Source organism: Carcharodon carcharias, chromosome 1 (assembly GCF_017639515.1).
Source record: "Carcharodon carcharias isolate sCarCar2 chromosome 1, sCarCar2.pri, whole genome shotgun sequence".
Taxonomy (NCBI): domain Eukaryota; kingdom Metazoa; phylum Chordata; class Chondrichthyes; order Lamniformes; family Lamnidae; genus Carcharodon; species Carcharodon carcharias.
Genome location: NC_054467.1, coordinates 137255772 through 137281951, shown reverse-complemented (window position 1 = coordinate 137281951; position 26180 = coordinate 137255772). Strand labels below are relative to the sequence as shown.

Genomic DNA, 26180 nt, shown 5'->3' with positions numbered 1-26180 from the left:
TCCATGAGTCCTTGGCGTTGGGGACTGCCTGCAGTCCCAGCAGTGGCCACTGCTCCTGGTGGCGCTGCTGGGTCTAGAGAGCAGCTGGCCATTTAATGATTGTCTGGCAGTTCTAAGAGGCAGAACTTCCTCCTAGTTGGGGGATGAAGTCCTGCTCTGAGACAATTAACAGCCCAATTGGTTTGGGGTGACTTGGACAAACTGAAATGGGCGCACCCTAACTTTTAAGCTGGATGAGGGGGGCACAGCCTCCATGTAAAATCCAGCCCTATATGAGTGCACATATCTTAAACAACTTGGTAGATAGGTCAATTTCAGTATTTCAGCACAGTACACCAGCAGCACAGATATATTTTCAAGCAGACTAAAACTACTCACATACCATTTATGCCTCATGCTTTTTATAAGTGACGGGGGAGAAATTCTGCTGATACTGTATTTGACATGGTGCAGTGTAGTTTAATGAAAGACCACATATCAAACTTTTCACCGATGTAACGTTTATTCAAGACAGAATGATTGATAAGAAAAATGGAGGAAGAATCTACTGAACAGATTAAATGTTAAATCTAAATTTACCATAATAAAATAATTCCATTTGCTGGTTCAATTATCATTTCAGGTAGAGTGCTTCAAGCCCAAACATTAAAAAACAATTGAATGCTTTTTTTTTAAACGTTTTAACTATTGCCTCAAATAAAATCCAAAACAATGGCCTTAACATGAGAACTATACTCTGATATACAGAGAAAAAAAACTTTGTAAACCTCTGAATTATCACCTTAGAATTAGTGTTAATGATACCAGCGGCCAAACATTTGGGTTGTACGCTGTTCCTTTGTCCATTATTTTAACTAACCTGTTTATCCTAAAATTGATTTGTGCATACCTTTTTAAAAAGCAGACAATTGCCAATGTCAACAACAGTAATTTCAAGACTATTATTCTTGAGCAATCCTGAAAGGAGTAAAACAATTGAGTCATAACTTATTTCACACAGAAATGTTGGCGCTGTTGAGAAAGATTTAAACAGCGTACTCTTCTTGATATCTTTTTTGCTTTTTGGATGATGCACAAATGGTATAAAAACACTGATCAACCAGCAGATTATTTATTAGCCTTCTGATTTTAAGGTTAAACCTGATTGAATCTGATACTGGCTCTTCAAAAGGTAAATTCCAAATTAGGGTTAAACCAGAGAATGTCTAGAAACATCAACAGTGGAGTAGTTCAAGGCTGGAATGGTATACAGTCACTTTCAGTTTGACACGGAGAGAAATTCAGCTCTTCTCAGTGCTGGTGAACAGTATTAACATAAAGCACAATCATGCTGAATAAAGTTCAACAGGTAAGAGTGGCTGAGGATAGCTAATGGTACATGCCAATACATTTCAAGGAATTTTATTTCTTGATTACTTAGAATTATTTATTTGTCCCATCGAAACTTGTGTTGACAATTAAGTTCATATAAACAAAGTTTTCTGATTTCAAAAAATCTCTTATTTTAACCTAAAAAAGACACATTGATTGCATGTTATTCTGCTTTGTTTTTGACTGAATGCAAGAGAAAGTAAAACCTGAAAATCAGAAGACCTAATTATTTATTCTGTTGCCTTGAACAGGACTTGCATTTACTGAACAGCAATGGAATGCATATCATTTGTAAATCATGTAAATATTTACATTTATATTCATCTGAACTCCTGTTTTGTCATTAAAACAGTTTGACAGTACAATTTAAACAATAAATAATTCATCAACTTAAATCAATAAGAATATGTATTAATATATGTAATGATATAGACCTAAAAGAGAGTCATAAACCCTTCATGTTTTATAACAAAACTCTCTTGAAAAAAAATTAGGCTCCTTGGATATAGTGCTACAAGCACAAGCTAACCTCACTATCTTGTTCAAATTGCCGTTTCTCATCAGTGAGCCTGGGCAGCAAGTGATTGCCGGTCATTCACTCACATGGAAGATGACTGCCAAACCTAATTGTGCCTTTGTCAAAGTTCACAGTCTCCAGCAGAAGATATCAAATAACAATTGGAAGTCGGAGCCTTGGCTGATTTGAATTCCTTAGCCCAGAGTGCTGAGGCTAACAGGAGCATCCCTACTCTAAGAGACCAGAAACTGAAGTTGGGACTTTTTATTGCTTGACTCAGTTATGCTACTTTTAGTATCAGAGCCATTAATAAGTGTTGCGCTTAACTGAATCACTAACATCTTTAGAAAAGTGAACTACAAGTCTTACAAAGGATTTCCTGAACTTTCTTTATGAATATTTTGCTTTGTTGATACTGCTACTTCAGAACAATTATCAGGTGTTGTATTTAAACTTCCCTTCATTTTTGTGAATATGCGAACCAATGTAATAGCCAACATCATCAAAGTAATTTGATTGCAAACTTTTGGCAAAGATTAAGAAAATTAAATGTGGGCCAGTAACAAGGTCAGCCCAGTTTTCCCATCTGCATAGATTTTGCTTTATAGTTGCTGTGCATCTCACAGAAAAAATAGATATGCACCTGTCTCTCTTCATCAAGCAAGGGCCAAGTGCAGAGCTTTTCTGACTATAAAGATAGAGCTAAAGGATTAGATTTTTCATCTATTTAACATGACTAGGCAAAAACATCTAGATAAAAGTTTATTTATCTGCTGTACTAGAGCTGTATTAAGCTCCAGAATTTTTTTTGGTTATTGTTAAATTTAAAATAAAAATCAAAATACCATGAAAAATACCAAAGGCAGGGTTTTCCCTGCGGGCTTCTGAATCCCGCACTTAGATTCAAATGTGGGTCAGAAGCCCGCTGTGTGTGGGAACAGTCACTCGTTGTGATTGTCTCCTGGAGCAGCCAATTAATAGTCAGAAGGCGGGCTCGCTGTCCAATTAAGGACAACGGGCAGGCTCTCAAGCCTGAATCCCCAATCAGAGGCCTCCAGCTTGAAAGCAGCAGCAAGATGCCATGGTAAGTAAATGAGGGAGAGGGTGCTCCAAAATGGAGGGGCCCTTTCTCCAACCCTTTTTAAACTTGAAAGAAAAAATGGCCTTTGCAACTGGGTCACCACTGTGGGGGGTGAAACGCAGTGGTCTGTGGCTGCAGCTGTACATAAGCAGGCAGGGAGGGCCTCTAAGTCTGCCTGGAGTGCTGACCTTCCAGTCTGTCAAAAGCTGCCGCTAGGCAGCTAAATTGTCACCTCTGGGAAACTGGAGGCTGAATAGAAAATCCAAATCAACCTCCTACAATTCGCTGCTACTTAGTTTAATCAGCCACTCAATGCATGCTAATGGGTATTCCTCGCTGCCCCCACCATCCTACCTCTGAGAAAATAGCCCATGGGCAGGATGGAACAGGGGCACTGGCAAGCCAGCCACAGAGCTTTTTTAATGCCCGTTTGCTCCATTCACAGCCCAACAGAGACTAAAAGTTTAGCCCAGATCTTCACCCATTTTTCATTACATAAATTACAAACATGACATAAAACTCTGAACCTTGAGAAGAATGTAATTTGGATTCCAAGGTGGGGAATCGGCAAGTATAGAATGCATGGATAAAGTATACAAATTAGAAAAATATGATTGAATTTCCACAGGGATTGGTAACATCACTGTGAGATAGTCAGAGACCTTGGAGAAATTATCATTTTTACATCAATTCTCTGGGGTTTTGCTGGTCTCACACTGAACTTAAGGTGACAAATGGGGACAACCCCTGTAGAAATCCAATGCTTATATATTTAATAGGCATTCATTTAATTTATTTTTGCCCACTTCAGTTCAGTATGTATTATATCAATGGTAATTGTTTTAATTTCTTTTCTGCATAAACTTTTAATCCAAGAAATTCAAAAATAAGCTACAGTAACATTTAACTTTCACACATTCTTCATATCAGCATCTAAAGTATTGTAGTGATATTCCTGTAATTTTATAAATGATATTCTTGCATCCATATCCTGCATCAAAACATTACTTGCTTACAACCTTAATGATGAAACTATTGCAAGGACATAAAATATTAGTGATGATGTTTGTCTAGTGTTTAATGTTACTAAAATAGAAAAGTGCAGCTTTGGTGCCAAGTGAGTAGAAGCTGAATTCTTGTACTTTTTTAATTCTTTCCAAGGATGTAGGCATCGCTGGCTAGGCCAGCATTTATTGCCCATCCCTAATGGATGCCATGATTTAAATATGATCACAGATAGTATTTTTTTGATTTTGGATAAAAGATAATTTGGAATTAAAAAGATTTTCAAATATTGTAAAATTTAATGCATTAGCTGCACCTCCAGGTCTCAAACACAGGAGTTAAGAAATCTGATAACTGCAATATTAGTGATCATTGCTTCTAAAAAAAGTATGGAACACCACAGAACACTATTTATTTCACTGTGTTAGCTCAGGTCTTTCAAGAACTAAGGCAATTGGTGTTTCAATTGGTCTTACAAAATTAGCAGCAATTCTAGTAATAACTTTTCTGCAGCCTTAGCCTAAACCCTTCAATGCAGAATTAGGTTCCTGTTAACTTTGCTGCAGGCTGTCCGAAATTCTGCAACTCAAAATCTAATATTACTGAATGCAAAGATAGTCCCACAATTTCTTAGTTTATTTGGCTACTTTGCTGGTGCTGGACTGCATATGGCAAATCTGAAGAATTGGAAGAAGTAACTGAAATGCACCTTTGATGTAGGTAGTACTGTTGGAGCCCTGTAAAGATGAACCCAAAGCAAATTAGTTCCTTTTATTGTTAAGTTATTTATAGACACATAAGTTTATTCTTTCATAACCAAAACAAATTTAGGAAATTCTCTCTGCTTTCCAGTGCATTGGCTTGATTTCAAAAACAACTGACAAAGAATGGCATTCTGTGAGCAGGTAGTGTGACTTGCAAGTAGCAAAACTGTACCAGGTGTTTCCACAAGCAACGTTTTTAGGATTGAATTAACCGATTGGCATAGTGAACCACCGTAATAAAGTAGTGAATGGGCTGGTGTAAATATCTTTCAAAATCCTAGCCCATAGCGTTACACAACTTGCAACAACTAGCTCAGCGAGCAGCATTCATTAGAACTGTTGAGTTTTGCAGGATATTTAGATGGTAATTATTTTGTTTGAAATAAGCGATTGAAAAAAAGGACATATCAATTTACTTCCAGCAGGTATTAAAGTCCTAGCACTGAGGCCTTGGTTCAACAAAAGATGCAAAATGATCAGAGCATGCATTTTAAGAAAATAAAAATGGAAAACTGCAAACGATGGAAATTTGAAACAAAGAGATAACATGTTGGACATATACAACATCTGTAAGTGGGAGATGGGCTATGATGTTTCAGTTACATAGCTTTCATTAGAATTGAAGGTTGGAAGCGAAGTAAGCATTTTTGTAAGGCTGGAAAAAAGGCCATAAAGTTGACAGAAGAGACAGTCAACAGATGCATCAATCACAGCAGGGGAAGTTGACCTACATATTGAGAAAATATTTTCTTAATATTGCACACTGAAGTTAAACAAATGGAAAAAGTGTATGTGGTGCTACAGGAAGGGAACTGTAGACACGAGGTTATCTTCCACTCATACACTGTTGCCACCCAGTTCTACGTCTCCACCATCTCATTTGATCTTGAATGAGCCATAATCTCCTCCAGCTAAATACTGAGAAGTCACTAACTTTGGTCCTCAATACAAACCTTGCATATTTGTCATTGTATTGATTCCTCTCTCCACCAATTGTCTAGGGCATTTTTTTATTATTCATTCACAGGATGTGGACTTCGCTGGCTGGGCCAGCATTTATTACTCATCCCTAGTCGCCTTTGAGAAGGTGGTAACGAGCTACCTTCTGAACTGCTGGTGTAGAGACATGCACAGTGCTGTTAGAAAGGGAGTTCCAGGATTTTGACCCAGCAACAGTGAAGGAACAGCGACATATTTCCAACTCAGGATGATGAGTGACTTGGAGGCGGTGGTGGTGTTCCCATCTATCTGCTGCCCTTGTCCTTGATGGTGGTTGTCATGGGTTTGGAAGGTGCTGTCTAAGGAGCCTTGTTCACAACCTAGACTGTTCGTAACGTAGGGTTTGGATTTTTGCACAGTCTGAACAACTCCAGGGCCATTAAAAATGGCAGGTGGGATCCGATTCAGGGATTCCTGTCCCCAATCCCAGCACGCCCAATTTTCACCGGCACAGGATATGGGTATGGGTAGTCAGCCCCCATTCTGCACTCCTGGCTTGGCCGGCTCCATCGTGGGAGTAGGCATCTCCTAGACCCCCACAATTTTCATGGAGTCGAACAAGCCATGCCTCGTGGTTCACAGCCTCACAGAGGAGTTCTGAACCATAGTTTGGATTCAGGAACCTTTTGAAAGGTAAGTTTAAAAGGTCCATGACCCCCAGTCCCTTCCATTCTAACTCAGTGCCAACAACATTGACCCCTCACAACCTCCATGCCAACTCAAGGCCCTTCCATGCCTATTCACCCAGTATACACTATGTACAGAACCAATGAGCCATATAGCAACAAAGGCATCTGTGGAACTGCTTAGAAAAAAACACCCATTCAAATTCTATTGAAAAAAACTGCTACAACCCTATAAAAGTGTCAATCAGAGAGACCATTAAAGTATCAACAACAGAGGCTTCAAATACACCACACCTTAATCTTGTGCAAATACTAACATCTGAGAGCTTGTGCCAAAATTCAGAGCTGTCCCACATACTGGTCACGCAACAGCCTGACATAGTCATACTCACGGTATCATACTTTACAGACAATCCCAGACACCAACATCACCATCCCTGGGCATGTCCTGTCTCACCAGCAGGCCAGATCCATCAGAGGTGGGTGGTATACAGTTGGGAGAGAGACACCCTGGGAGTCCTCAACATTGCCACCTGTGAGGGACCAAGACCTCGTACTGTATATTTTTACAAAATACATATGGATATCCTCATGGCTATTTCTAAAATTTTAAACACTGAACAAAAATCCTAAAAATGGCTGAAACTGTGTCAGTCTGTGACCTAGAACAAAAGAAGCCACTTTGCAGTTTTGGAAATCTCACACCCTGTTATCTCAGATGAGCTACTAATGATCACCTGGGCACTGCACAGCCCAACTTCAAAGGGAGCAACATTGAATGCCTTTTGTATTTGATAACCCAGGCTTGCCAGCAGAGGTGCAACATCTACCGCGACAATTTCCTCTCAAACATTCCTTTTAACCCATAATGGCAGTCCTGAAGACCTAACCCTAACCCTAACCCTGGATAAACATCCTTTATTGAAGACCTTGTGGTGAGGTAATGTCACGTGACCTAAGCCTCTGATTGTTGAACAAGTTAATATTACCTTGCTGAGCTGCATAGCCCAGTCTGCTGTTTAATATCTCTATAGCCGGCCGCATCGAAGGAGCTCTAGCCCAGGTTGGACACCTGGCCCCATCTAACCTGCTTCTGTGGGAAGTTCTGTACCATCACCTACAAGATTGAATCATCTCTTCATGCCTATCTCATCATGTAAAGTCAACTGCACCGGAAAAGTGAATTACACAACATCGTTTTCAGTCCACTGATCTCCGTGAAGGAATATCTCATGGGACTTTGATTCCAGATTCTGGAAATCAGGTGAACCAATATTTAGTTTCTCTATGGTCTTTGTACTGTGAAACCTTCCTTTCTCTATCCCTCTCTTTACTGTCTGAGTGTGGAGGTAATGTTGTGACTCTCCTTTCACGTTTTGAGTATGTGTGAGTAAACTAACCCTTTGAGTTCATCCTATCTAGAGTTTGCTGTTGGGTTATTAATAGAAAATTGGATCGCACCAAAACCAAGAGGTTGGGAAATACGCCACCAATGGGCGGGAGGAGAGGAGAAATTTTACAATATTTGAAAATCTTTTTAATTAAATTAACACCCTTCCTGTCTGTAACACACCAGACTCCATGAAGTCTCATGGCATCAGGTCAAACAAGAGTAAGGAAATTTCCTGCTGATTACCACCTATAGCCACCCCTCAGCTGATGAATCAGGGTGCCTCCATGTTAAACAAAAATGGAAGAAGCACTGAGGGAGGCAAGGGCACAGAATGTACTGTGCCCATCAGCAAGATTGGTAACACCACTGCTGATGGATCTGGTCGAGTCCTAAAGGACATGGCTGCTAGACTGGGTCTGCGTCAGATGGTGTGGGAACCATCAAGAAGGAAAAATTTATTTGACCTCATCCTCACCAATCTACCTGTCACAGATGCATTTGTCCATGACAATTTTAGTAGGAGTGACCACCGCACAGTCCTTGTGGAGACAAAATCCCATCTTAACATTGACAATATCATGTTGTAAGGCATTACCACCCTGCTAGATGGGATAGATCTTGAACAGATGTAGCTGCTCAAAAATGGGCATCCATGAGGTGCTGTGGCCATCGGCAGCAGCAGAATTGTATTCAACCACAATCCAAGGGACCACCTCAGTTCAATGAAGAGTGCAGCACCAGGCATACCTAAAAATGAGGTGTTAACCTGATGATGTTACAACACTGGACTACTTGCATCCCAAACATTGGAGCAGCATGCGATAGAGCTAAGCAATCCCACAACCAACAGATCAGATCTAAGCTCTGCAGTGCCGCCATATCCAGAACGGCGGTGGACAATTAAACAACCAACAGGAGGATCAGACTTCACAAGTATCCCCATCCTCAATGATGGGGGCGCCCAACATGTCAGTGCAAAAGACAAGGCTGAAGCATTTGCAAACATCTTCAGCCAGTAATGCCAGGTGGATGATCCAACTCGGCCTCCTCTTGAGGTCCCCAGCATCCGAGGTAACAGGCTTTCACCAGTTCGATTCTCTCCACGTGATATCAAGAAACGGCCGAAGGCACTGGATACTGCAAAGGCTATGGATCCTGATAACAGTGCTGAAGACTTCTGCTCCAGAACTAGCCATGTTTCTAGTCAAATTGCTCCAGTACAGCTACATTGTTGGCATCTACCCGGCAATGTGGAAAATTGCCCAGGGGTATGTCCAGCCCACAAAAAACAGGACAAATCCAACCTGACCAAATAACATCAAATCAGTCTATTCTCCATCATCAGCAAAGTGATGGAAGGTGTCGCAACAGTGCCATCAAGTGGCACTTATACAGCAATAACCTGTTCTCTGATGCTCAGTTTGGGTTCCGCCAGGGTCACTCAGCTCCTAACCTCATTACAACCTTGGTCCAAAGATGAACAAAAGGCTTGAACTCAAGAGATAAGGTGAGAATGACTGCCTTTGATATCAAGGCAGCATTTGACTGAGTGTGGCATCAAGGAACCTGAGAAAAACTGAAGTCAGTTGGAATTAGGGGGCAAAACTCTCCATTGGTTGGAGTCATACCTAGCACAAAGGAAGATGGTTGTGGTTGTTGGAGGTCAATCACCTCAGCTCTGGGACATTTCCGCAAGGGTTCCTCAGGGTAGTGTCCTAGGTCTAACCATCTTCAGCTGCTTCATCATTGACCTTCCTTCCATCATAGGGTAAAAGTGGGGATGTTCACTGATGATTGCACAATGTTCAGCACCACTCACAGCTCCTCAGATACTGAAGCAGCCTATGTCCCTATGCAGCAAGGCCTGGACAATATTGAGGCTTATGCTGATAAATGGCAAATAACATTTGCGCCACACAAGTCCCAGACAATGAACCTCTTCAACAAGAGAGAATCTAATCATCTCCCCTTGACACCCAATGACAATACCATTGTTGAATCCTCTGCTATCAACATCCTGGCGGTTAACATTGAGCAGAAACTGAACTGGACTAGCCATTTAAATACTGTGGCTACAACAGCAGGTTAGAGGCTGGGAATTCTGCTGAGAGTAACTCACCTCCTGACTCTCCAAAGCCTGTCTACAACACACAAGTCAGTCACGTGAAGGAAAATTGTCCACTTGCATGGATAAGTGCAGCTCCAAAAACACTCAAGAAGCTAGACAACATCCAGGGCAAAGTAGCCTGCTTCATTTTCACCGCATCTGCTATCTTCAATGTTCACTGAAGCAGGTCACCAAGGCTTCTCCAACAGCACTTTCCAAACTCATGATCTCTACTATCTGGAAGGACAAGGGCAACTGATGCACGGGAACACCACCATCTTAAAGCTCCCCTCCAAGTCACACACCATCCTGACTTGGAACTTTATTGCCGTTCCTTCACTGTTGCTGGGTCAAAATCCTGGAACTCCCTTCCTCTCAGCACTGTGGATGTTCTTACAACACACGAACTGCAGCAGTTCAAGAAGGTGGCTCACCAGCGCCATCTCAAGGCCAATTAGGGATGGGCAATAAATGCTGATCTTGCGAGTGATGTCTGCATCCCATAAACGAATAAATAAGAACAAATAAACATTGAGACAATGCCAAAAGATCACGAAAGGCACAATTTATTGTAACCATTTAAAGGTGTCAATCGAGCAAAGTCAATAGTTCTCAGCCAAGCTTGCATAATGAGAAACAAGTGTAAGAGCTCCTTCAGTAGAACTGGATGGCCTCATTATGCAAGCTTGGCCGCCAGCCCAGACTCATAAAAGGATTATCTCAGCAGGGGCTTCTGCTTAGACAACTGGAGGGAACTGTTGGCTTTGCTTGATTGATATCTTTAAGTGGTTATAAGCTATTATTTTAGTGATCTCTTTTGTCAATATCTCAATGTTTATTTGCATAAGATAGTGTATACTAGATGAATGGGTATGGAAGGGCCTTGAGTTGGCATGGAGCCTATGAAGAGCCAAGGGAGGTGGGGGGACATGAGTTGACATGGGGAGCATGGGGAGTGGGTGGAGAGGATGACGGAGTGTGAGGGGTGAGGGCTAGAGGCTCTATCAGCCTTCAATGCAATAGGGATGAAATCCCAGAGAAGCAAGGCAGGCCTTCTAACCAGCTCACCTTGACACAGCTGCCCTTGTGGCCACCTATGCTCTGTTTATGGGGTCGTCGGGCCCAACTCTATCTTACACCACGTTCCCCCACCAACCCGGAGTGAAGATTGAGACATTCAGGGGCCTTTCTACCGAAGCCTGACTCACCCACATCAGTCGCGAAAATCCAGCCTTGGATGTCCTATTCGACCACAAAGGTTGCTTAATTCCATTTCTAACATAACCTGCCTCCACTCCTACATCAGCGTAGCTTCCTCTGAAATCATTATTTTTATCACATTCAGGCTTGTCAATTCCAATGCTTTTGTAGCTGATCTCTCATCCAAAGAAAGGAAGACTTGCATTTATTTAGCGTATTTCATGACCAATGGATATCTCAAAGCACTTTACAGCTATTGAAGTACTTTTTGATGTGGTCGCTGTAGTAATGAAGGAAACGCAACAGCCAATATGCACACAGCAAACGCCTGCAAACAGCAATATAATGACCAGTTAATCTGTATTTTATGATGTAGGTTGAGGGATATACATCGGTTAGGGCACTGGTGATAACTCATCTCTTTTTTGAAATAGTGCAATGGGATCTTTTACATCCATCCGGGGAGGCAGATGGGGCCTTAGTTACTCATCTCATCTGAAAGATGGCATCGCTGACATGGCAGCAATCCTTCAGTACTTCACTGGAATGTCAGTCTTCATTGGCGGTAAAGTGCTTTGTGATGTCCTGTGGCTTGTGAACAGGATTATACAAATGCAAGTCTTTTTTTTCCCTTTTGCTGACTTCCTTTGTTTATCCTTTTACTGCTTAAATGTTCATAAAAGACTTTTGGGTTCTCTTTTATGTTAGCTGTTAATTGATTTTTGTACACTTTCATTGTTCCTCTCATTTCCATTTTCAGTTTTCTGTATTTCTGGGTTCTGCTTGGTTTTCCACTGAATTATGAGCTGACATTCATCATAAGCCTTTTTCTGTTTTGGTTGACTCTTTATATCTTTAGTCATTGAGGAAGCTCCAATTTTTATGCCTTTCCTTTCCCCTTTGTGGGAATATATCTAGTTTGTATCCAAACTATATCCTTGTTGAAAGTATTCCATTGCTCATTTATAAGGCATGCTCAACAGCGACAGTTGTGGAAAGAGCTTTCATTTCAAAGAATAGATAACTGCTTGAAAAAGTAAAAATGTAGAAGGGTATGGAGAAAATGCAAGGGAATGGGACAAAGTGGATAGTTGTATGAGAGAGCTCACAGGACCTCAATTATTGAATGGCCTCCTTCTGCTCTGTTAATTCTATGATGTGAGGTAGATGGATTTTATATATTCAGCCTGTAGTTAATCCACTAAATAAATAAATAAGTTTTCTGTATTCTGAAAATTAAGCTAGGCATCTTAGTGTTTAAGCAATGTTAATGTTAGGTGAGATAAATTATACCACATAAAACAAAGAACTACATTAGGGAGCATTGTATAGGCCTTATTTTTAAAATATTATAAAGCTCACCTCCAATAATATAGTATGTATCTGTGGATTTAAAACCTCTGCCTTCCTTTTAGCCTGTAAAAATAATGCAAAAAAATTACACAAAATCAATTAAAATTCAATTAAAACAAGTATGCCTTATGTTACAAAGAAAACACTGCAGGTGCTAAAAATCTGAAATAAAAACAGGAAATGCTGGAACTACTCAGCAGGTCAGGCAGCATCTGTGGCATGGAACAGAGTTATGTTTCAGGTTGATGTTGACCTTTCATCAGAACTTAGGAATGATAGAAATGTGATAGTTCTGATCAAGTGAAGTCTATCTTCAAAGAAGAGATGGTTTGGGCACAGTCAAAGTATGTTCCCTCAAAAGGGAAGGGTAGGACAAACAAATCCAGAGCTGCCTGGATGACAAGGGAGATAGAAATTAAGGTAAAGAAGAAAAAGTGTGCTTACGACAGGTGTCAGGTAGCAAATACAATTGAGAACCAAGCTGAATACAGAAGGTTCAGAAGGGATGTGAAAAAGCAAATACAAGAAGCAAAGCAGGGTTGTGAAAAAAGACTGGCAGCTAATATAAAAGGAAATCCCGAAGTATTCTAAAAGCACGTCAATTGTAAAAGGGTGGTAAAAGGAGGAGTAGGGCCAATTAGGGATTTAAACAAAAAGGCATGGCTGAGGTGTTAAATGAATACTTTGCACCTGTTTTTACCTACAAGGCAGGTGCTGCCCAGGTCATGGTGACTGAGGAGGAAACTCAGTGACTAGAAGGGATTAAAACTGATACGGAGGTATTGGATAAGCTGTTGGTACTTAAAGTTGATAAGGCACCGGGACCAGATGGGATGCATCCAAGAATATTGATGGAAGTGAAAGTGGAAATTGCAGAGGCACTGGCAGTAATATTTCAATGTTCCCTGGATTCGGGGGAGGTGCCGGAGGACTGGAGAATTGCACACATTATGCCCTTGTTCAAAAAAGGTTGTAAAGATCTTCCCTGAAATTACAGACCAGTCAGTTTAACCTCGGTGGTGGGGAAACGTCTAGAAACAATTATTCAGGATAGAATTAATAGTCACATGGAAAAAAGTGGATTGATTTGGAAGAGTCAGCATGGATTTGTGAAAGGAAAATCATGTCTAAATAACTTGCTGGAGTTTTTTGAAGAGGTAACAGAGGTGGTTTATGAGGGCAAGGCCGTTGATATGGGCAAGGCCGTTGATATAGTGTATATGGACTTCCAAAAGGCGTTCAATACAGTGCCACACAACAGACTTGTGAGGAAAGTTATAGGTCATGGAATAAAAGGAACAGTAGCAACATGGATACAAATTGGCTGAGGGATAGGAAACAGAGAGTAATGGTTAATGGGTATTTTTCGGGCTGAAAGGAGGTTTGTAGTGGAGTTCCCCAGGGGTCAGTATTGGGACCCTTGCTTTTCCTGATATATAAATGATCTAGATTTTGGTATGCAGGGAACAATTTCAAAGTCTGTGGATGACACAAAATTTGGGAGAATTGTAAACTGTGAAGACATTGTAGAACTTCAAAAGGACATTGTCACATTGGTAGAGTGGACAGATAGGTGGCAGATGAAGTTCAATGTGGAGATGTGTGAGATGATACACTTTGGAACAAAGCACATGGAGAGACAGTATAAAATAAAGGATATTATTCTAACGGGTGTGCAGGAACAGAGAGACCTGAGTGTATATGTACATAAGTCATTAAAGGTGGCAGGATGGGTAGAGAGAGCTGTTTCTAAAGCATACAGTATTCTAGGCTTTATTAATAGGGGCATAGAGTACAAGAGCAGGGAGGTTATGATGAACTTATATAGGACACTGGTTAGACCTCAACTGGGGTATTGTGTACAGTTCTGGGTGTCACACTATAGGAAGGATGTGAATGCGTGTAGAGAGTTCAGGTTTACGAGAATGGTTCTAGGGATGAGACATTTCGGTTATGAGAAAAGATTGGAGAAGCTGGGACTGTTTTCCTTGGAGAGGAGAAGGCCAAGAGGAGACTTGATAGAAGTTTTCAAAATCATGAGGGGTTTGGACAGAGTAGATAGGGAGAAACTGTTCCCGCTTGTAAACGGACCGAGAACCAGAGGACACAGTTTTAAAGTGTTTTGCGAAAGAAGCAAATGCAAGGTGAGGAAAAGCTTTTTCACACAGCGCGTACTTACGGTTTGGAATGCACTGCCTGAAAGTGTGGTGGAGGCAGGTTCAATTGAAGCATTCAGGAGGGCATTGGATGATTATTTAAATAGAAATAATGTGCAGGGTTACAGGGAAAAGGCAGGAGATTGGCACTAAGTTAAAATGCTGAGAGTCGGTGCAGACACAATGGACTGAATGGCCTCCCTCTACACCATAACAATTCTGTAATTCTGTGAAAAAGGTGGGGGTTGGGGGGAGGGGAGGTATAACAAAAGGAAAGGTCTGTGTGATAGGTTGCAGGGGAGGAGGGATTAAATGGGAAAAGATTTTGTGGTAATGGTTAAAGAAACAAAAGATGTGCCCAGATAAGGTGTGAATGGTTAGATAGCATCAGTCCAAATGCAAAGTATGTCTTAAATTACATTGACTAACTCTTCAAAATATGGGAGGAATTTCAAAAGTGTTTATATCCCTTTTCTTTTATTTAAAATCATTAATGTGTGTTTAGAAAATTATCCCATTTATGGAGTTGCTCAGTGAAGTATCTTTTGTCCTGACTTTTCACAGCAATGCACATTCTTATTTCATGGAACTCTAACTTGTGGTGCTCCACCAAGACTATATTCAACTTTATGTGGACTATGAGATCATTCTTAAGCTCACTGGTCACCTTGAAGTCCATATAATGGTTTGAAGCCAATCTTCCTCAAATTTGAGACAATAAAATGATGATATACAACTACAATAACTTACCCCTGCTCGAGTCAAACAGGAAGCAAATTTCTTAGACAGTGAGGACACTTCCTTACACATAGCAACAGTTAACCTGGATCAACATGAAATTAAATCTCATCAGAAACGTGATTTAGGAAACAAACCAAAAATAATCAAACTTGCATACGAAGGTTTGGTGAGACAGTTACTTGAAAACTTTCACATCCACTCCAAGAAAAGCTATGCAAGACTAATTGCTCAAACATGTTCCCATTTGTTTCACAGCTCAGTAACAGTGAGAGGATGTCACATTAAGATGCTAAGTAATCTGAATTGTGATATTCATTTTCAGAGAAGTAATGGATAGCAATGAAATAAGAATTGATTAGGGCCTCTTAAATTGACAAAGTTAAGATTTCTTGTATTTTGCCTCAAGTGCAATTTTTGATAAAAAGCAGAATGAAATGCCATGTTGTAAACTCTTGTTAAATGCAGGTATGAACTATTATAACTAAACAAAATCTTAAGATAAGAACTGAAAGATCACATTGTATGCCCACAATAAGCTAAGAAATTAATAGTTGTTTACATATGGAGATTTGAATCGTTTTAGCCCGTGAATAATGAAGATAGTTTGAATATTTGTAAAATTTCTCTACAGTCAGTTTAAAAGAAACGGATCTGGGATAAGTTGTATATGTACTAAGTTATGTGGGAAGCGGGGGGGAGGGTGCATTTTAGAAGGAAAACTATTTTAAAAGAGCACATTTTAAAAGCAAATATTGGCAACAAATTCTATCTCCTGCACCATATTGCCTTTGCCAAAATTTTGTTATAAACTCTGCTGCCACAAATATATATTATTTTAGCACTTGAGGGATGTTTTCTTCCGGTGTTTTTAATTTTAGCAAAAAAGGAACCATAAAGTAAAGCAGTATTTCCTGATTTTCTTATCACTTCTTTTCTAATCATGTTATACAGAACACTCCCATTTTTGATTAAATCAAATAAATTATCCAAAATCAAGATACGATTTGATCCTTACGCAGTGAGGATTTTTGACTGATCCAATGCTGGTTTCTCCACATCCTGTCCATGAAGGATTAACTCAGCCACCTTATGGAGTTGCTCAATGCAGCGTGCTGTTATTTCAGCCAGGCTCTCAATGGACAACATCAAAACATCCTGAATTCAAAACACAATTTATTTATTTTACAAATAAATATTTTTCTATATAAATTTTACACCTTCCTCCTTGCTGGAATAGCACTCTACAGTTACCAGCCACCCCATCGCTATATGGCCCAAATGGTCATTACCATGTATAATCCTCAAGAACGAGTATTGGCAGACAATCAACTGGATCTTCCAGTCCTGCCTGCCAGCGGGATTTACCGGTGCTGCTGAAGTCAATGGGTTTTTGTTGGCATTTTCCAGTCCTGCCTGCGACGGAACCTGCTGCAGCGAGACTGAAAAATCCTGGCCAATGTGCTCGCAGAGGCATCACAGTCTAGCCCAATTCTATCCACTGTTTATGGCACTTCCAGTACAGGCTGTTAGATTAAAGATTAAGGAGCCATTGTTTGACCTCTGTAATCTAGGCGTGCTGTGTAATCCTCCAGTTGCTGTCCCACCTGATATCAGCTAATTCAGTACAGATAGAGGTTATATTTGGCACCTTCTAGATCTGTTTGGCTTAGATATTTACTGGACAAGTCAAGGAGTCACATGGGGTGAGCATACTGGTAAGTTTTTATTTTAATTTAAATTAAAGTAAGATGATCAGTATAAAACTAAAGTCAAATTCTTAATTTATCATATAATTACAATCAATGTTCAATTGATTAATCAAATCCAGGGGAATAAATTTTAAATTAAATAACAACTGATAGTAACACTAAAAGGGTTCTAAATTTTTCAATAAATTAAAATTTTAGGTATATAGATAATAAGAGATAAGTAAAACATTTAACTTCCTACAAAATAAAGTGAAATAAACACAAGGGAAGCAGTTAACTGTGAAGTAGCTGGTGAGTCTTTAGCTAAGGCTTGCATTTATTTTTGTCAAGTCAGTTAATCGTTAAAGAAGAATATAGTAGGGTATTTGAGTTCTATGGAATGTGCATCCTGTTCCACGTAGGAACTCCAGAATGCTTCTCAAGACCTAGACAACCAGATTTGCTGAAAGTGTCGTCACCTCGAGCTCTGGTTTCAGAGCTGGCGTGGCAACTGGTGTCACTGTGGTGTATCCATGAGGTTGAGGTTTTCATAGATAGCACATTTCTGGATATGGTCACCTCGCAACTTAAGGATATTTAGGCTGAGAGTAACCAGGTAACTGCCAGGCAGTCAAAGAGATCCAGGCAGGTAATGCAGGAGACCCCAGAGTGCATCTTGCTCTCCAGTTCTGAATACCGGTGAGAGTGTTTGTTTCTTTGGAGGAAACATGTCTGGCAGAGCTGCATTGTGGAGCAGGAGGAAGATTTGGAAAGAAATAGTTAAAGGAGATTCTATAGTTAGAGGATCAGACATAGTGATGTAGAAAATTCTCCTGAACACACTTCAGAAACTCTTCTCTCTCTCTGCCCTTTGCACTATTACTATCCTGGTCTATAATTAAGATAACTAAAGTAACCCATTAAAACTACATTATAATTTCTGCACCTCCGTAATTTTCTTGCAAATCTGTTCCTTTGTATCTTTCCCACTAGCTGGAGGCCTATAGAATACATCCAGTAATGTAATTGTACTTCTACTGTTTCTTAGCATTAAGCAATTAGATTCTGAACCCTCTAGGACACCCTCCCTCTCAAGGACTGTAATTAATACTCTCCTTAATCAATACTGCCACCCCTTTGCTTTCTTTCGTTCCCTATCCTTCCTGAACACCTTATATACAGGAATATTTAGCACATAGTCCTGTCTTTTTTTGAGCCAGATCTCAGTTATCGGCACATCATCCTCCCAAGTGGCCACCTGCAACTGCAATTCACCAATCTTATTCACATGCATACACTGCAAACCTAATTTAGGACTTATTGCATTCCCTCTTACTCCTCCTACCTAATGCTTTATGATTTCTTACTCTCGTGCTATGTGAGTCTCCCAATTCTTTGTACACCTTGTCCTTCCTCTCTAACGTTACCTTCTGGTTCTCATTGCCCTCCCAAGATAGTCTAAATACTCCTCAATAGAACTAGCATGGACATTGGTTCCGGCTCTGTTCAGATGCAATCTTGATCTGGCACAGAGTACCTGACAATGAGAGACTCCTCCTGGTAGGCCGCTGGTAAACCTGACAGGATTTGCTGGACAGCCTTAGGGAGGCACAGAAAAGCCGTGCCACTCCCATTTAATTCCCTGAACTACTACTACTAAAATTCGGTGGGCTTAGGGATAATTGGTGACAAGTAGCTCATCGATGAGCCTAATTGACTTCTCACCCACTCTTCCCGCCTTTGGCTTACTCGCGTGAGATTTTCCTGCTGCCAGCAGACTGATGCACAGCCTCTCTCATGATTAACTGGGTTTGGCCGTCAGGTTTCCCTCCGTGACAGGCTGGATTAAATTGAGTACACAAATTGTTGAAAGTGGCAGAACAGGTTGCGAAAGCACTGTTGTCATGTAGACGAAATATAGCAGATATTCTGCATAAACCAAAATCTCATGAGAAGCACTGAAATGAATAACCTGTTCAACCCTTTTTTCATGGAATCTTGTAAATGGCAAAACCAAAATTTACAGAATCCATATAAAGGCCAGGACATTGTGGTACTGCCCATGGCAGGAAACATCACAGGCCAGATGGGAAATTTGGAGAGACAGCCAAAAATCCATTGACCTTCGGCGAGAATTTCCCAGGAAATCCAGCCAAATCTTATTTATCTCGAACTACCCACAGCATAGTATTTCTTTAAAAGTTAAGTCAAAACTTAGTGTCTTCATATTGAAACTAGAAGGCACATTTTAAACACGTTATCCGCAATTAGAATGCCATTAGTCATCAGCTGGAATAAGGCTTTGTACTTTTGAATAACAACAATGTAACAAAAATAATTTTAATGAGATTATCTTTCAATTTAAGCAATTGTATACACTTCACACCCTTGAAAAATCTTACCTCTACAGATATTTTATTTTTTTTTCTCTCTTCTTCTTCATCCTTTTTTTCATTATTTGTTTCTGAACCCTTTTCTTCAGCTTCTTCTGCAAGCAAAGCATTGGTCTCTTTCACCCAGTCAAAAGCCTTTCTCCTTGCCTGGAAAAGTGAATGGCTATCAATTTAGGACATCACCTGACTTTAAGAGTTTTAGCATTACGTAAATCTCTTCTTTAAAATAATATTTTATACATTTGATCATATCTTGTGCCATAATCACAACACATTAAAATTAGAAGAGTTCTGTGTGGCAATATATTTTTAAACCTAAAATATAAGTTGAAAGTAACAATGACTTGAAAAAAAAGATTTTCTGGCTTAACTAATTTATATCTGTTCACCTAAATTGAAAGGTCGCAGGGTGGAGTCTCTTTCTCTGTCCACATTAGGATATTTTTGTGGATAAATTATTTTAGATACGTTTATGCCAATTACTTTCACAGTTGAATCCAAATATCATAATTAGTGCATTATTTGCGTAAAGCACAATTCACTTATTTCATGAGATTCAACATTAGGATATTCAACACTTTCAACAAATTCTGTTTTACATTTAGAAATGGATGCAACCTTATAATTAAAATTGCCATTTGTTAACAGAAATTTCTTACCTAAAATAATTGTACTTAATCCAAGTATATTTTTTATTCGTAACTGGGATGTGGGCGTCACTGGCTTGGTCGGCATTTGTTGCCCATCCCTAATTGTCCTTGAGAAGGTGGTGGTGAGCCGCCTTCTTGAAACGCTGCAGTGTATGTTCACCTGCAGTGATGTTAGGGAGGGAATTCCAGGATTTTGACCCAGCGACAGTGAAGGAGCGGCGATATATTTCCAAGTCAGGATGGTGAGTAGCTTTGAGGGGACCTTCCAGGTGGTGATTTTCCCATGTGTCTGCTGCTGTTGTCCTTCTAGACAGCAGGGGTCGCAAGTTTGGAAGGTGCTTTCTAAGGGGCCATGATGAGTAACTGCAGTGCATCTTGTAGATGGTACACACTGTTGCCACTGTTCGTCGGTGATGAAGGGAGTGAGTGTTTGAAGATGGGGTGCCAATCAAGCGGGCTGCTTTGTCCTGGATGGTGACAAGCTTTATTGAGTGTTGTTGGAGCTGCACTCATCCAGGCAAGTGGGGAGTATTCCATCACACTCCTGACTTGCGCTGTGTAGATGGTGGACAGGCTTTGGGGAGTCAGAAGGTGAGCTACTCGCTGTAGGATTCCTAGCTCTTGTAGCCACAGTATTTATATGGCCAGTCCAGTTCAGTTTCTGGTCAATAGTAATCCCCAGGATGTTGATAGTGGGGGATTCAGCAATGGTAATGCCATTAAATGTCAAGGGGTGATGGATAGTTGCTCTCTTGTTGGAGATGGTCATTGCCTGGCACTTGCGTGGCGCAAATGTTATTTGCCACTTGTCAGACCAAGCCTGGATATTGTCCAGATCTGGCTCATTTGGACATGGACTTTTTCAGTATCCGAGAAGTTGCGAATGGAGCTGAACATTGTGAAATCATCAGCGAACATCCCCATTTCTAACCTTATGATGGAAGGAAGGTCATTGATGAAGCATCTGAAGATGGTTGGGCTTAGGACAGTACCCTGAGGAACTCCTGCAGTGATGTCCTGCAGCTGAGATGATTGATCTCCAACAACCACAACCATCGTCCTTTGTGCTAGGTATGACTTCACCCAGAAGAAAGTTTTCCCCTTATTCCCATTTACTCCAGTTTTGCTGGAGCTCCTTGATGCCACGCTCACTCAAATGCTGATGTCAAGGGCAGTCACTCTCACCTCACCTCTGGGGTTCAGCTCTTTTGTCCAAGTTTGAACCAAGGCTGTAATGAGGTCAGTAGCTGAGTGGCCCAGGCGGAACTCAAACTGAACGTCAGCGAGCAGGTTATTGCTAAGCAAATGCCACTCGATAGCACTGTTGATGACTCCTTCCATCACTTTACTGATAATGGAGGGTAGACTGATGGGATGGTAATCAGCCGGGTTGGGTTTGTCCTGCTTTTTGTGGACAGGGCATACCTGACAATTTTCCACATTGCCGGGTAGATGTGTTGTATTCCTTGCAAAAAATGAAAGGTTAAAATGGCAAACAATTAGCTGGAATCACATTTGAAGTCATTGTCTTGTTTGTTTCAAAACTGAATAAAGCCAGTGGACCATTTCTCAACAGTTGTATAATAAGGGAAAAGTCCCATAAATGTTTCAATAACACTAGTTGAAAGAATATGATTATTGTACTGGTGGGGCAATAATTCATTTTAGAATGAATTAGCAGTTCCTTTTGGAATAGTACCTAAAGCATAAGATGATTGATTCAGCACAATGTGAATTATACTGACTAATCATAGACCCAAATGGAAAATAGACTTAGTGGCTGCATGCAGATTCAAGGCTGCATGCAGATTCAAGGCTGCATGTAGATTCAAGACTGACCAGAATAGCCATAAGGTATTGCAACATCACAATTTATACAAGGAAAAATACCAGTTTAGATCATTTAGTAAAAACTTTAACATGAATATGAAATTGACAATATTAGAATTAAAAATCTTGCTTTTCCTAAATAAAGCTGTTCACAATTCCAACAATGTTATTTCAATTGAAAGCTTGGCTGAAACCAGGGTCAAATATTAATGGCTTGAGTTAAAGAAAGTCACAAAACACTTCAGAGCCAATCTTTTTGTTGATACTGTTATAAAGAAACTCTTCAGCCAAACTGTGCACAGCAAGGTCCTGCAAATAGTAAAGAGATAAATGCTTCATAAAGTTTAATTATTCAGAACATTTCTATATAGTTCAACCAGCAAAATGTGACAGGATATGTTCAAGTAATGCTCTCAGCATGCAATGGATTAAACGTCGTTAGTCTGTTTACTGGCTGATTTAAAGAAATAAATTGTTTAAAAGCTGTCTCCTTTGTATTAAGAAGTCAAAATCCCCTAATGGTTCAATGGGTAAATGCAAGTGATGCAATATTGAACCATGCAAACCATGAGGAGCGACTCAGAATTGAACTCTGGTGTGTACAAAGTTAGCTTTAGTAAATCAAGGTTGGTTCACTATAATAGATCTTAGAACAGCTGGGCTGCAGAATGCTACTCTTGATTATTGGGCAGCAATCTCTGTTGAAAAGTATACTTGGTTGGACTTTTGAGTGAGGTTAGGATTAGAGCAGGAAAATGGCTGTTGAGGGAAGTACTGGTTCTGATAATCTATAAATAGGTAAGTGGCACTTAATGAATGTTAGGGAGCATGTATGTTCTCTCAAATCACACTGTCTAATATGAGAATACATCTTTGTGATTGAATGCTCTCTTTTCTAACTCAAGGAAGAAAGATGAGCCTTTAGCTAAGAAATAAATGCTTAAAAAAAAACAATGTAGAACACACAAAAGGGCAAGTCTGTTACATCAAGAGTGCTCCCCACACACACCATTACCCGTCCCCTATTAAGCAATTGCTGTGCACCTGCAAAACTTATGGCAAATATACTGTAATTATTCACAAAATCTACTTGCCTTGTTGAGCTTGTCTGGAGTAGCAGCCACATGCAATTCAAATAGTAGCTCAGTTAACATGTTGACAAACTCCTCACCATCCTCTGCCAGAAACAAAATAGCATTTAATCTCTTTACTGAACTCTTTTACACTATATTCAGATTTTCAGGAATTAGAGATTGTAATAGTTTTTTTCGGAAAGCCTCAGAGGCTATATCAGTTTGTCACACCACTCATGCAACATAATCCAGTATCATACTTCCAGTCTTCTGCTGAACCAGTGGTAAGTTATTTTATCTGATTGTACAGTACAGAAAACATGTTCTCACTCACAAAGCACTTCTTTTGGGAGAAATGCAGAATTATTTGGGAAATCTAAATTCTGTAACATGTTAAACTGATATGATGGTAAGAGATATTAGGATTTGTGCAAGTTGAGATTTCAGTTCTGGTGAGTTTAAAGACAAAAGACCCAGCATGTTTTTATGGGGCTAAGTTGGGCTAATATGCATTTTTTTAAATAGGGAAGATGTACTTTTTGCTTCTCCAATACTACATGTTATTCCTCAGCTGACATATATCATGTAACATGTTTTTCATTATCGGTATATGTTAGAATAGTTCTCTATATTCCTAAAACAGTTGAGGTGACACACCTCCTGGAATGAAATTGATTATGTCCATAAATGGTAATAAATTCTGGCCTAGCCAGTGGCACCAACATTCCATAAACGAATTTTAAAAAAAACTCTCATAGGAGCAGTCGTAGGTTATTCAACCCCCTAAGCTGGTTCTGCCATTTAATTAGAAAATGGCTGACTTGTACCAGGCTTCCATTTACACCCCCGCCACTCCCCAGCCCCACTTTTGTTTATATCCTTATTTAATGAAACATCTGTTGATCTTGAAAATTTCAATTGATTCAGCATTCACAGCCTCCTGGGGAAAGAATTCTAAATTTTCAACATTCTTGGTGTTCCTGGTTTCACTCCTACCTCTAAGTGTCTCCCTGTTCTGGACTCCTCCATCAGAGGAAACAGCTTTGTTGTATCTAACCTATCAAATCCTTTTATGCTGTAAACATCTCAATTATGCCTCCAATCTTCCTTCTGAACTCAAGGAAATACAAGCCAGGTTTGTAAAACCTGTCATTGTAATTCAAACAGTTAAGCTCTGGTTTGATTAAAAGTGACTCTGGTGAGTGAAATAAATGTTAAAGATACGAAAAATGAGACTTAAAATAATGATACAAGTAATAAAATGCCTGGTTAAGGGAGAGTTGAGAAGAAAACAAGAAGCACAGCAGATTTATTGTTAATTAAAGGCATTTTAAAGTGTTCATCATTTTAGTAACATATAACATCAACATGTAGAAATGAACCCATTATCGAGGTCTGGTTAGTAATATTAGGAAATGTTGTCATTCTCAGAACATGGACTGAAATGTATTTTAAAAAGGTTAGCTGTTTCATGATAAGTCTAGGTAAATGTTATGAGTAGAACGGAAAGGATTAATCAGGAAAGCTACTAGATTCTAGTGGAGTACTGCTAATAATTTACTTATTGAGTAGACTGCAACTGTGAAAAGAAGAATATGCTGGATGATAAGGTGTTTGCACTTATTGACAGGAGGTACAAGGTCTGAACTGTTATGTCAGCAAGAAAGTATCTGCTCAAACAAATACATTAAAGTTCATGTAATGCCTGGGAAACAGAGGAGAATACATCTGGTGAGCCATAGTGACAGTCAGGATATAAAAATAGTGAGGCTGCACCTATAGGAAGGATAAATAGGGTGATCACACGGACTTTAAACTGCTAACTAGCAGGAGCTCAAGTGGAAAGCAATAGTTCAAAACTAAACGAAAGGGAAGAAAGTAGAGCAACAGTCAGACGTTGATCTTTAATCACTACAGATAAAGCAAAAACTAAAGTATGTAATTAATATTTCACTCATGGTTTTTGTATTTCTCTCCTGTTTAGAGCTGAAGGATGGGTTAGGTTGTGTGGCACAAATGAGTATTCTTTATACAATCGCACAGATTGTAAGGAACAGATTAAAAGAATTTGAGGCGCAAATTCAACTTGGAGGGTATGACATGGTAGCCATTACTGAGACATGGTTGAAAGATAATTATGGTTGGGAACTAAATATATCAGATTATAACGGTCGTGTGGTACAGAAATGGCAGAGGGGGAAGAGTAGTCTTTGTGATTAAGGATGAAATCAGTTCAACAATGAGAAGATAAGGGGATGTGAGGAAAGTTGGGCTGTGGACACTTTATGGGTAGAATTAAAAAAGGGTTTAAGACAGTAGTGGGAATCAATAAATTGGGCAAATTTTCTAATGGGTAAAATGACAGAAGATCAGCAGGAGATGTTCAAAAAGAATGTGGTAGAACCAGTTTATGCCCCTAAGACATAAGAGCAGGTGCCAGGCAATTACTATTTCCAACAAGAGAGAATCTAGCCATTGCCCATTGACATTCAATGGCATTACCATCACTGAATCCCCCACTATCAACATCCTGGAGGTTACTATTGACCAGAAACTGAACTGGTCTAGCCATATAAATACTGTGACTACAAGAGCAGATCAGAGGCTAGGAATCCTGTGGTGAGTAACTTATCTACTTACTCCCCAAAGCCTGTCCATAATCTACAAGACACAACTCAAAAGTGTGATGGAATGCTCCCCATTTGCCTGGATGAATGCAGCCCCAACAACACTCAAGATGCTTGAAACCATCCAGGGCAAAGCAGCCCACTTGATTGGCACCCCATCCACAAACATTCACTCCCTCCACCACCGAGGAACAGTGGCAGCAGTGTGTACTATCTACAAAGTGCACTGCAGGAACTCACCATGGCCCCTTGAACAGCACCTTCCAAACTCACAACCACTACCATCTAGAAGGGCAAGGGCAGCAGACACATGGGAACACCACCACCTAGAAGTTCCCCTCCAAGCCACTCATCATCTTGACCTGGAAATATATCACCTTTCCTTCACTGTCACTGGGTCAAAATCCTGGAAGTCCTTTCCTAACAGCACTGTAGGTGTACCTACACCACAGGGACTGCAGCAGTTGACGAAGGCAGCTCGCCACCACTTCTCAAAGGCAATTAGGGATGGGCAATAAATGCTGGCCCAGCCAGCGATGCCCACACCCCATAATGAATAAAAAAACTGCCAAAAAAGTTATCTGTGGAAAACAAAAGAGATAAAGC

At 40.1% G+C, this 26180-nt stretch overlaps 1 protein-coding gene across 4 annotated transcripts in view; it reads right to left on the bottom strand.

Annotated features, from left to right (window-relative positions):
• Positions 1–483: 483 nt before the first annotated feature.
• fam114a1 (family with sequence similarity 114 member A1) overlaps positions 484–26180 on the bottom strand; it is a 63904-nt gene continuing 38207 nt past the window's right edge. For 3 of the 4 annotated variants that reach the window (XM_041189643.1, XM_041189654.1, XM_041189632.1), the window contains exons 9-14: positions 22969–23051; positions 19404–19541; positions 16329–16468; positions 15323–15395; positions 12426–12479; positions 484–4711 (exon numbers count right to left, since the gene is read on the bottom strand). In XM_041189643.1, coding sequence (XP_041045577.1) covers positions 4610–4711; positions 12426–12479; positions 15323–15395; positions 16329–16468; positions 19404–19541; positions 22969–23051 — 590 coding nt within the window. In that variant the 3' untranslated portion in view covers positions 484–4609. The remainder of the gene's footprint in view (positions 4712–12425; positions 12480–15322; positions 15396–16328; positions 16469–19403; positions 19542–22968; positions 23052–26180) is intronic. The other variant, XM_041189664.1, reaches the window with a different exon arrangement.